The 13,138-nt window shown below is 42.4% G+C and overlaps 1 protein-coding gene across 14 annotated transcripts; it reads right to left on the bottom strand.

Moving 5' to 3' along the window:
- Positions 1-115: 115 nt before the first annotated feature.
- slc35a3b (solute carrier family 35 member A3b) lies at positions 116-12,930 on the bottom strand. 14 transcript variants are annotated; one of them, XM_030402349.1, is made up of 12 exons: positions 12,914-12,930; positions 12,699-12,767; positions 12,512-12,595; positions 12,051-12,138; positions 8,604-8,731; positions 6,375-6,627; positions 6,052-6,206; positions 4,503-4,625; positions 4,147-4,321; positions 2,353-2,471; positions 2,111-2,244; positions 116-963 (listed from the first exon to the last, which is right to left on the bottom strand). In XM_030402349.1, the coding sequence occupies exons 5-12, from the start codon at positions 8,682-8,684 to the stop codon at positions 870-872; spliced, it is 1,134 nt and encodes a 377-aa protein (XP_030258209.1). In that variant the 5' UTR covers positions 8,685-8,731; positions 12,051-12,138; positions 12,512-12,595; positions 12,699-12,767; positions 12,914-12,930; the 3' UTR covers positions 116-869. The 14 variants fall into 14 exon arrangements, with proteins under 14 accessions (XP_030258209.1, XP_030258206.1, XP_030258207.1 ...); XM_030402346.1 differs by having other exon boundaries at positions 12,887-12,924; XM_030402347.1 differs by lacking the exon at positions 12,914-12,930 and adding an exon at positions 12,853-12,870.
- Between the last annotated feature and the right edge of the window lie 208 nt (positions 12,931-13,138).

The raw sequence follows: 13,138 nt of genomic DNA, 5'->3' as shown, positions 1-13,138 counted from the left end.
GCCTAGCTCTGTGTGTATGCAAGTGTGTGAGAGTGTGCACACACACGTACAGTTACAGCCTTATTTATCCATCCATCTCACTTTGAAGAAAGAAAAAAGATCGGGGCAGAGCTGGTTGTGTCCGCATGAAAGATGTTTTAATTTATGCATTTGTTCTTCAGTTAAGACCTTTGTTTTGCATTTAAAAAACAGTCAAACAAGTGCTTTTGATATAAATACTCAGACTGTGAGAGGCAAGGTCAGAGCAGTCATATCCCATCTCATCTCATCTCATTGAAAAATGGACATTCAGCATCTTTGAACAGAGGTAACCCCTCCTCTTTGCAGCAAGTAAGCTCCTCGTTCCACCACTAGATGGAAGCTCTGTCAAGGATTTTCCGACCCTCTCATCACTGTTGATACCCTTTTTGTTTTAGAAATACACCCATTTTCCTCACATCCCATAGCATATAAATACACAGGCCACGCATTCATCCTGACCTTAGCAAGATCCCTTTAAACGTACAAACAGTACATTTCCATGAGATCCTTTAGTCATACAGTATGTTAGATTCACTGCAACATTGTTAGTATTTTATAAGAAAAACCTTAAAAAAACCCACACTGATATATTCGCATCATCAACCACCATATTTTGTGCAAAACAGCATTTTTCCAGAGGAGTAATTAGGCACGTCCCGTCCCAGCAGTCTCCTGCTGCAGCCGTTTGGCAGTAACAGCTCTTATCATCATCTTATCAGCTCTTCTACGTTTCCCCTCATCAGTAAATCCTTCCAAAATCACTGTCACAGGTCATAGAGCCCTGCTCAGTCTGTGCCGGGTGCTGTTCGTCTCCTCAGACAGGTAGCATGGTTACTCGAGGTAAGTAGTTATACTTTGATGGCATTAACGCTGACAGGTTTGCGTTCGTAGCCATAAAGAAACGTGGCAGCGATAACCAGCAGCGACCCTAGGAAAAATAGACTGAGAGAGAGAAGGGGACAGAGAGAAAAGCATTAGAAATTAGAATGCAATAAACAATTAATGTAATGTCATGTAGTCTAAAGCTAAGCTTGCAGTGCAGTCAGCCAGCTGTATATGGCTTAATGCTGATGTCAAAAAGGTTAATGGATAAGTTCTCCCAAAAATTCAAATGCAGTCATTATCCACTCAAACTACTCCAGAGGCCCCAAGATCCCAAACTGATTTGAAAAGGCGTTACACAGCTGTAAGCAGAAATCCTCACTTTAGCCGATTAGCTGGAAGCCTTAGCACCCGACCTGACTGAAGTGGGTGCACAAGTTTGAACTGCAAGTTGAGGATATAAATGATAACTTTTGAAATTCGTTTGGGATCTAGGATATTCTGGAGACTTGGATTATACCTGTATGTCTGTTTTAAAAAAAAAATACATTTTACAACAAATCCCCATCTTCTTCAGTTGTTCAAGAGAATGCTGCAATGCTGTTTTGTTGTGAAGCTCCAAAAATGGCTTGTGGGCTATGAAACAGTTTCTGTCTGCTTGTGGGTGAGTAGATAATGACTGAATTTTCATTGTTGGATGTACTTATAAGGTTGTTAGTATGTTAATATTTCCAAATTAGCATTACAAAAGGTATAGTGTGCAGGATTTAGTTGTAGTTTGCAGCTTGTAGATTGTAACACATGAAGTACCCCTCACCTCATACTACCCCTACGATGGGCCCTAAAAATGTAAAAAATCTGAAAGGCCCTCTCTAGAACCAGTGTTTGCTCTGCTCTGGGCTACTGTAGAAACATGATGGGCGCCACACACGGATGAGGAGCTACTCCTTTTGTAAATATAAAAGGCTCATTCTATGATGACAAACGCATACAAAGTATGGCTGAGGTTAGTGGAGTGGAGTCACTGGTTTTGACGACGTTGCTAAGTGCCGAGTCAAGGGATCACCATAGTGATCATCCAAAACTTCATAGAAATCCATCAAATAGTTATCGAAATATTTCATTGAAAACCACAAATATCAACCTTATGGTATGTTAGAGGAAAAGTCTGGTAATTAGAGCGAGTGAGTAGGATTTATTACACGTTTATTTTCTGCAGCTGAGATAAGTGACTGAGATGAGTGTGCATGAGTGTGTATGTGTTTACCCAGTGGGGTTGAAGTCCTCCAACAGGAAATATGAAATGACTGCAGACGTGATGATGGACACAGAGGTGGCGAATCCTTTGAGGATGTTGTCTGCATATTTAATGACCACTGCAACGACCAACCCGCCCAGAGCCTGCAGGCACAGAATACTGTTTGAGAAGCGCTCTGCACACAAAGCGAACATGTGACACACAGATGCAAGTGATAAAATGAGAATATAGAGAAACGCAACATTTCAAACCTGTAAAACAACAACTGTGTAGGTGATAGTGTTGTAGCCCTGAAACATTCCTGACTCTCTCACCCTCTGGCCGTCGTACACTATCATTCCTGCCAAGCCAAACATAAAGCCAAAAACACCTGAAAGAGACAAGGACAGATGAAAGGTTTTGTTGAGACACACAAACACACACACACACACACGACAAGTTTGACAGGTTCCTCCACCCATTCCTATGCACCTAAACCTGCCTATAACTACTCCTCTCTCCCCCAGCAACATACCCAGAAATCCACAACATCAATCACAAATCAGCTGATTGCTTTGTTTGTTCATGTTCATGGATATAATGCTCATTGAATTTAAAAGTTTCAACAGATGGAGTCAAAGTCAGTCTATTAACCTCCGGCCCTCTGCGCTGTACCCATGATAGAAAAAGGCAACCTCATTTAGACAAACTGTTCACTGAGAAACCTAGACTGATGTCTCTTGATATCCTGTCCCTGCATTTGATGAACACGGTTCTCTTTAAGAAATATATGTGAGGATGTTGCCAGCCAATTCATTTCCATAAGGATCAAATAACAGGTCATATAAAGATGTGTGGAGGATCTGATGAGAGGAAACCCTGCTCTTAGTAGTGAGCAATTTAATATTAACCACATGAAAGTTGAAAGTTGAAAGTCTCGTCTCGTCCTTGCTTTTATATCCTCAGCCTTGAAGCTTCTCTTGTCTCCAAGTCTGTATTGGGTTCACCAATCAGAACATCATGAGCCTAATTCCTATCTTGTTTGCATCTCACATCACAATTTATAGAATTTAGGTACAACCAATAAAAACAGTTTCCATGTCTTCATGGAGAGTTTCAGTTTAGTCTATGATTCCACTCAAACCAACAGCAGAGTTCAGTCAGACACAGATAACCACGCTTTTTTGTGGTTTTGCCTCTAGGAGCCTTTAACAGTAGCTGGAAAGCTGCAATTGTACTTCTTGGCACCCATCTCATATGATTCCACTGAAAAATTTCCAGTTAGAAACGTGTTATTTTTACTCAGAGACTATTTCTACACAGGAGAGCAGAGGAATGATGGAGCACCTCATCGCATGGTGCAACAACAATCAACTGAAGCTCAATAAAAGCAAAAGGCATGCCCTTGTGGTGGACTACAATTTGTAAATATGGATGTTGCAGCAGAGAAGTAACACACTTTGGGACATGGATGCTGTACACATGTCCTCAGCCCAGCAGCACAGTAGATCTCTACAACTAATAGTGTGTCACCAATTCAGTATCTGACCAAACATTATATTGTTCACTTATCATTTGAGTTCACTAATAATTTTTAGTGAGTAATAATGAACTAAAAGTTCCTTTCTGTTGCTGGTTGGTTAGATTTAGGCACCAAAAATACTTAATTAAGGTTTAGGAAAATATGGATACAATTTTGGGTTAAAATCTTTTTCCCAGAAGATGCAAAGCCGTAACATTACAAAAACATGATTGGTCAGTTGTAAGGATGGTCCTGGACAAGTATTATTTTTTCTTCTGGGAACAACACCTACATGAAAATATATGATCATTTTGAGCATCTGGCAGTGATGTTGCAATCTAGAGGCATGACAAAAGAGGAACATACAACTGAGTCTTGCTCCTAGAGATAAGAACAGACATGTTGCAAAAGTGTTGTCATCATCAAAGTGATTTTCTCAGACCTTAGAAACCTCTGTCCAAGCAAAAGTTTAAAAGAAGCCTTCAAGTTCAGTCAACACATATTGTTTCATCTCAGCAAGCACACAGAGGCCGTAGTTACTCACCCAGCTGTATGTTACGGAGCCACACGCTCTGTTTAGTCTCTTTGAGGATTTTCTCAAAGTAAACTCCTGCAAAGCCGCTTGACACACAGGCCATCAGCACAGCCATCAGTCCCACAAACTGGGAGCCTGCAGACAAATCCTTCTGCTCAGACTCTTCTCCAGACTCTGTGGGCCACTGTGGAGGTTGGAGTAAATGCAAATGCAAAAGCAGAGGACTTAAAATCTGTCAGATGTTATGTAAGTAAAACATCTGATGAGGGAATTAAGCCATACTAATCTCAGAGAGACAAACCACGTTCGGAAATCAGCTAAACCTGCGTATTTGTCAATTGCTCAGGGACTTTGCAGTGTGGTACCTGAACTAGAGTGACTCCAGCCATGAGGAAGAGCAGCGCCAGCCACTGGTACAAACCCAACCTCTTCCCCAGCATGGAGACAGTAAACAGGGCTGTGGTGAGAATCTTCAGCTGATATGTGACCTATGACAGAAAGTAAGGCAGTCAGGTATATGAATATGACAGAGAAACATAAGGTACATTACAAATCTGTCAGTGTCAGCTCAGCCTCTGGCCTCGTTGAGCAGGCCACTAGAGATAAGGAAAGTATTGTTTTTGTCCTGATGGACTGCAGCTTCCAGCCACAGGAGAGTGTTGCATAAAGTTTTTATGTCATGGGTGGGAGGGATCGCTTGTAAACCTTCCTGCTTGCCTCAGGGTTCTAGACGAGTCCAGGTCCTGGAAAGATGGCAGGTTGCAGCCAATCTGGTTCTTGAGGAGCCTCAGAACTTCCTGTTCAAAAGGTGTGTCTGTAAGTGCCTGTCTTGCGTCAGTTATGTTTAAAAGCGGCAGGCTGATCTAGGCTGTTACTAAAGGTCAAAGGAACAGCCGTAGATACTTCTTCTCCGTGCATCGTACCCCACTTCCATCTTGGGTGACTCGGCACAACTTGGCAAAGTTAAACTTGTAAATAAGCACGGCATGGTTTGACTCAGCCAAAAGTGCAAATGGAAAAGCCCCACAGGTGCTGGAGGATGATGTGGAGAGCCATGTCGACCACATCTTTCACAGACCTGTTGGCTATGTAGGGGATCTGGAGGGGTCCAGGAGTGGGTCGGTGATGGCTTTGAGGCTGGACAAAACAAGACGCTCAAATTACTTTTTTACCACAAAGATCAGGCCACGAAGACAGGGGCAGTCAGCAGTCCTCAGAGTCTTTGTAGGATGTCACAACTTTTATGAAGTCATCCAGGCTGTTGGTAACAATCTTGAAAACATCCCAGTCAGTACAGTCCTTTTCAAAGCTTCACTGCTTCAAGGTCCACAAAACAATGCCCAAAGAACTGGAAGCCTGCATGCCGCAAGGCGAAATCTGTAGTATTGATACACATGAAACAGAAGATAATGAAAAGTTTGTTTTTCCTTCTGAGAAGCTGATGATTATTGAGTTTGCTGTACAATCAGGGTGGGTTGCACAGAAATAGTCTTGGTAGTCCACACCAGCAAAGATGTACAAGGACACCGGCATGTTTCCCTGTCTTACGGCACGGCATTTAATGAGCACATGATGGCAAATTTGACCTGAATGCAAAATAGGTCCAGGGATGACATGAGAGAAGTGGGTGATAAATCTGCTGTAGTTACTCTCCGGATGTTCATGAGCTCCAGGCACTACAGCAGAAAACTGAATTTATACCAACACACTGCCACTGTCATTAGTGTCCATTGAGAAAATCTTTTTTAAATTTCACCACAATTACTGGTTTGGAAAGGATAAAAAAAGAAAAAAAGTGTCCCCTGATAACTACTGAGCTCTGTTAATTCATGGCTACACAGGACAGGAATCTGTTTAATCATAGAAATACAGACACACAAACAGTGAACTTGAAGCAGCACATTCATGTGTCACCTGATATGTGGCTGCGTCCAGGTTGGACAAGGCAACATAGAGCAGATTGTTCTGCAGTGTGTAGATCCCTGCAGGAATGGCCAACTTCATGGTCTCTGCGGGCTTTTTCACAATCTCCTCCTTCAGCAGCTGGTTCATGGCCTGCACACTAAAATCTGGCGGTGACAGAGAGTGTGTTGTCAGTAATTTGACCAAGGGACCACCCATGGAGAGGAGAGACAGAGCCGCCCTCGTGTTAAAAACACTGGGGGGCATTTATATGATAACTTGTACCCAGCAGTGTCAGGTTGATAACTTCCCATCCCCTGACCCTTGACACTTACTGGTCTCCCTGAAGACGAGGAGGATGCAGACCAGGATCTTGAGCACCTCCGCTGACACCACAGCGGAGGAGGCCAGGTAGCGGGGACCGTCTTCCTGCAGTGTGCGGGAGTAGCGCATGGTGAGCACCAGCGAGGTCGTCTGCAACACCAGCACCCCCAGAGACATATACTTCAGCCTCAAGGAGTGTGAAGGGGAGGTAAAGACCATTGTGGAGTACTCCTTGTCTGTGTGCAAAGGAGCCTTTGGGATGGACTGGAAGAAACGAGACAGAATCAGTGAGAAAGTTCACCCACAGTTCGGTCAGAGAAAAGAGACACACCCCTATTAGCTGGCCCCACCAATCTCAGGAGCAGATTCAAGTGCCCTTGAGCAAGAAAAACAACTTCTGCTTAAGTAAAACAGTTTGATGTCACAAGATGAAGAAAACAGCTATGAAGGGATTATGAAAGTTAGAGTCTTGGTGGGATAGAGAGCCAGAGTCAACTTCTAATACATTAGAGAGCATAAAGAGAGGAGAGAGGAGAGAACGAGTGCAGAACAATCAGGAATGCTGGTTAGTAATTAAAGGGTAGTTAAACAGAGAGTCCAGCCTGAGGCAGAGTGGGGCATTCCTGTGAGTTGCCTGTAGTCCTGGAGCACATAAAACAAAGATCAAAACAGCAGTAAGAATAATGGGGACAGAGGGAAAACTGAGTTCAAAACTGTCACCTTTTCTGTACTTAGTGTGAAAGTCGGTCCTCTACCCAGAGAAACAAAGGATTTATTCAGAAGAAGTAGAAGGGATTGGCTGATCATTGGTGAAGATGAAACTGCACGTGAGCAGCAGTTTGTCAGCAAAACCACAACTTTCAGTTTCCCTTTATATGAAAACATGTTTGATTATTCTTTGATTATAACTTAAGCTGAACTACATCAGATCTGCCAACAAATATTTCACACACCACCTCCCAGAACTCTCCCGTTTTCTTGTTTCTCTACGGAATGTCCAGCAACTTGCTCTGCCATCAAACTTTATAATGAATAATAATGATGTGGTTTATGATGTCACCCGAGTGGCTAGACTGTGTGGGAAACAACAATCAACCCATCCGTCACCGCAAACTGTCATGCTTACAACCCACACCCAATTCAAGGGGTGTGTGCGCAGCCGCTCTCTGCGCAGGTAGACAGCTAACTTGTACTTATTTCTATTCAACGTGGGTGTTTGCTTTTTAATAACATTTGATTATGGCTGACACTGGTGTAACACTCTGTGGAAGTCAAATCCTTTACATGAGTTAAGGAACCAATACCGAAATGTGAAAAAAATCGATTAGATGTAAAGCTCCTACATTTAAAATCTTACTTGACAATGTATAGTCTCACAATATTTTCTATTCTGAAATTTAGTGGAGTATTAAGTGACAGAAAAATGGAACAACCAAAAGTAAAGTACAAGTTCCTTCATACCAATGTAACAATGAACTTTACACTGGTAGCAACACGTTAACTATAATACTGTATTCACTACAAGTTTTACACTTAGATTGACGTTTTCCAATGTATGCTTCTTTAAACTTTTACTTCACTACATTTACTCGACAGCTTCACTGGTAGATACTTTTAAAATGAAGATTTAACCTTAAACACGCGCATAGGCTCATTAAGTACAATCAATCATAAAGATTAAACCGACGGTTCTCAGCCTTTATTGGTTTGTAACATCTTATAAAAATGGTTGAATTCCTCGTCATGTCTACCACCCAAAGACCCAACCAACCCACCACCAAACAAACAATCTCCAATTCCCTAAATGGTTTCATTTAAAATAGCCGTTTGATGCCCAAAGAGTAAACAATTCTAATAATTTTTCTAAAAAGGTCAACATTTTTTTAAAAAGAAAAAAAATGATGGTAGCAGAGCACAGTATTCAATATTTACATTGTAATAATGTAATACAATGCTATACTGTACATTTATCTGTACTGGAGTAGATTTGCACTTTTATATACATTTGTGCTTTTACTAAAGTAAAAGATCAGATTACTTTTTCCATCAGTGGCACACAAAAACATTCTGGGTCACAATATGTCAAAGTTTGATTACATTAATACTGACACAGTTTGTATCTTACGTTTTAGCCCAGCTCAGCAACCAAGAGAAAAAGATCACACCGTGGTGGTTTAGTGTTACTGACAACCTATCACACGTGGATGTTCAGGTTGTGAGATGCATAAGATAATTATTACCATTCTTGCATCTTCGGTGTCCTGAGGGCTTGCTGTAAGACAGTCTTCATTCATTTCTGTTGCGTTTCCGGAGTGAAACATCTTATCTCTGAACAGTCAGTGCCGCCACTTCCACCTTAATTTGTTACCTAATCCAAATGCATCAAAATTGCAAAAATCCATGTGAACAGAAAGCAGAATATTCAAAAAAAGCAAAGCATACTTAACTTCTGTCCCTCTGTCACTACAGAGTCAGCTACAGCCCCTTACTAACGGAGGGAGGAACTGGATTGTTTGCATTGTATTGTTTTTAAACAGCTCCTTCAAAAACACTAGCCTCCAGTGTGTCACTACCACCTTATCGCATACAAAGATCTGACTGATAAAAAAATACAGGTTTTTCCCAGTTTGCATTGCATTACTACATTACTGTCTCATTTCAAGCACACACACACACACACACACACACACACACACACACACACACACACACACACACACACACGTGGGAAATGACTTGGAAATATATCCACTATAACTTTAACTACCAAGTTAAGATACAAAGTCCACAGAGCTATGACATAAAATGGTCATATAATTTCTGCTGTGCGGAATATCCAGCGCTACTGGAGAGAGGATGTACAACAAGCCACAGAGGCCAAAGAGGTGTAAACAGAACAAGAGGTGTGGTGTGTTCAACACATTGACCTCCTTATGTGGCAGCTCTGCTGAGCAGAGGGGCATGGCTGCACAATCACTCTCTCTGTGTGTGTGTGTGTGTGTGTGTGTGTGTGTGTGTGTGTGTGTGTGTGTGTGTGTGTGTGTGTGTGTCATTCTGCACACCCCACACACTCACCTCCCCTCTCTTTAGGCACATTTTAAGAACACTATGGACTTTCATTTTCAGCTGCCAGCAAACCAACAACCGTTGCTTAAATTACCTGGGACAACAAGCTCTGATGGTGATCCCAAAGTTTTCAAATGTACCAAATCAGTCGGGCTTAATTTGTGCTGTTGAAGTCTTTTACATCTTTACTTATTTCCACCTCACCACATTTCAGAGGGAAAGACTTGTTACTTGATTTATCGGACAGATGTAGCCACCACCATCTCTGAAAAGGTTAGCAGTCAATATATAAAACAAATACTGCTATTCTTTGTCATCAATATTGACATAATAGGCAAGGCAAGACGAGGCGGGAAAACTTCATACCAAAAGTGCTTACACATTGCACAGGCAAAGGTCAATAAACTAATAATGCAAACAACAGAAGCAAACTTGCACACGCACACAGAGTAAAATCGATAAAAGAAAAGAAATCTTTAGATTGGATTTGAGATTAGTCAACATTGACAAGCTTCTTTGTTTAGCATGTTTAGTTTTGAATCTGGGAACAGTTAGAAATCCAGAACCGGATGGCCGGAGAGGTCCGTCAGGCTCGTACTGGGTCAGGAGATCTGATAAGCATCTTCAGCCTGAATTGTTCAGCGATTTATCGAAGAGTAATAGCATTTAAAAGGTGTAGTATGTACATTTTAGTGACACATTTTCAAAAATTAACTCAAATTATCAACTGAATGTGAAGAAATAACAGTTTTAATATTACGGCGATTATGTATAGTGCTGTAGAGATATCTACTGAAGTAAGCATGTTGACCAACTAACCCCGGTCCAATTCTTCCATATTGCACCTTTAAATGATGATTCTATGAGAAACTAGCAGTGAGTGCAGTGCAGCAACTATATCTGATGTCACATATCATGCTCGTAGGCCCGCCTCTTATAAACAGATTTTCAGTGAGCACAGAGAATTGACACTTTCAGCAATCAGTGTAGAGACACGCTTCTAGAGTCAAACTCTGCATATACCTTATTCTAGGTAATGAAAACCAGAAGTATGTAAGGATTATTAAACCAAGGTCAGAGAGTCAACCCTTGTTGAACTACCATTCAATACTAAATGGCCTGGACTTCAGCCAATTCAGTGCTGTGTTAGACAGACCAAACCTGTCAGACAAGTCTGTCTTTTAATACATCGTCACCATGAGTAACAAATGCAACAGGGAGGTTCAACATGAGGACAAAGACTTAACCCTAACCCTAACCAGACCAGATTAAAATCACACACACACACAACTTTAATAAGAGTGGTCTCTATATTGCAGTGGGAAATCAATCCACACTGGAATATCATGGTAGTTATTCACTGCCATAGAGTTGCTGAGTTGTCTTTCTCGATAACCTTACCAAGTAATGGCAGGTTTGATATGAGCATGGAGTAGTTTAGCACAAATGCCTCCAGATAAGTTAAAAAAAAGTGGTTTGATTACTGCAGTCGCCGGGGCTTTCAAGAAGACCTCTGAAGGCAGTGAAATGTTGACTGTCTTTGATACCATCTGTAGCAAGGCAACTAGAAAACCTAGGGGAGCCCCCAACTTCAAATAAAAAGCAGTGAAATTCCCCTCTTGGACGCCCCTATGGCATTTAAACATGAACAGGGGCCCTCTAGGCCGCCCCTTCCACACGCTGGCCCCACCACATGTACCTGGTTTCCTTTCAGCTTGGTTTGCCCCCTGCCCGCAAGCATCCTGAGTCTGTCACTGCATGTTACATTTGTAGGTTGGTGAGTTTATCTGCGGTACCAAACAGTGGCAATCTTAGTGCTATTAAGATACAACACACTGCACAAACATGAAAAATAATTTCTCTTCGAATGCAACAGAGGCCCAAACAGTTGGATGTGTGTCAAACACCCGCAGATAGCTGCAACTCCACACACACAAACTGCTGGCAAACTTTCACAGAAGAAAGTAAAAACAGAAATGCCCTGACCAGCCCAGCTCCCCTAAACCTGTCACAGATGATGAGTGTGGCCCTTTAACACAGATGTTACACAGAGCACTCTTCCAGATGTGTCAATCTCACCTCGCTTTGCTTAACCCATCCTGCCTCTTCCTCCAACATGTTCACTGTCCGAGCTTCCTTTTTTGAAATCCCTGTGCTTTGAAGTGAAGTTACGACAGTCTATTCATTCACTGTGAGCTGCCGAGCACCATCTCAGGCGAAGGCGTCCTGCTGTCAAACCTGACAGAACTGTTGCTCTGGAGGTGTGTCTACGTACACAAATGAAGTGGGCGGCATGCATTACATTTCAGCTCGATCAAAACTGGTCTTCTTTGTACCTCAGCAGATGTCCCCAAACATAGAAATCCAGATCATGGTGCAGGTTGTTGTTTGTGTGTGTGTGTGTGTGTGTGTGTGTGTGTGTGTGTGTGTGTGTTTGTTTTGTACTTTTTCAAAGCAGATGTAGCATCAGATAACACAGAAAGCAGAGCCTGTGGCCCCTCTGGGATGTCTGTGTAATAATGAGTGTAGCCCTCATTCTGAGAGTTCAGCACAATGGACGAGATAATGCAACATTAGAGCCACAAACAGGTCAAACGGCAGAAGTGTCAGTTCAAACTTGCCTCTGGTGATATTTTGGAAATAACGATCGAATTGAATGAGTTGTGAGACAACACTCAGCTGTGGCAGGCTGCAGGTGGTGACGTGGATCTGCGTGGTAAGAGCAAAAATTGATTGGACTGCCGTCACCAGGAAACATTGAGACGTTTGTTTTAATGGGAGGTGACTTGAACAAATATTGAACTGAACAGCATCATCAGGACCCGGATCCGTCTGGAGAAAGAGAGAGTGACTGACTCTCACTCTCTCCAAAGCCTGCATCAATTTGCTCCTCTGATGGTGATCAGTTGCATCCTGCTGATAATAAAGCCATCATTTGCTTAAAACTGTCCCTGAAGTTGTCACGGCAGACTGACAGTAGTGTCTAGAGATACAGACTCATATTTATAAATTACTGAGTGTTTAGCCGGACTTAATGGAAGAAAGAAGAACTTCTCAAACTCTCCATCACACAGTAACTTACCTGTCGGACTGGATCTCAGCTGAGGACGTGGATGAAAGTGTCCGGACACTCAAGTCGCTGGATAATCGTCTCCCATCTGCTCTTCTATACGCACAAAAAAGAAAAGAAAAGTTCACCCGACCGTCACTTACAGCCAAACTGTGACCAGCTCACAGTAAAGTCTCGCAGCTATAAGATGGAAATATACACTGAGTGTTACAGCAGAGGGGACGGAGCCTCACACGCACGGAGCCGAGCTCCAAACGTATGGTGACACCTGCTGGAGAGAAGAAAAAAGTTTAGCACCATTTTAAATTCCTCATTGAAATACACAAACGAAAAAATAAAATAAAGGACAGCACTCTCATCAAAATGTTTCAATCTTGCCACACGGACGTTTCGGTACCGATGCTCCTTCCTCACCGTGTATTCTGGCAATAGCCCAGTGAAACCACACAGGTGTGCCAATTAAAGGCGGTCCAAAACTGCACAGCAGACACAGTCCGGTAGGGGGAGCTGTATCCCTCTGAGGGAGCGCGAAGGACCCCACAGGGTCCCATACACACAAAACGACATCTCAGTCAGAGCTGATCACAGTGTCACAGAAACCACAAAGCACGTGTTTGTATCACAGGAAAGAATATAAAT

Source organism: Sparus aurata, chromosome 21 (assembly GCF_900880675.1).
Source record: "Sparus aurata chromosome 21, fSpaAur1.1, whole genome shotgun sequence".
Lineage (NCBI taxonomy): Eukaryota > Metazoa > Chordata > Actinopteri > Spariformes > Sparidae > Sparus > Sparus aurata.
The sequence above is the reverse complement of the archived record's forward strand: the minus strand, read 5'-3'. Positions and strand labels throughout refer to the sequence as shown.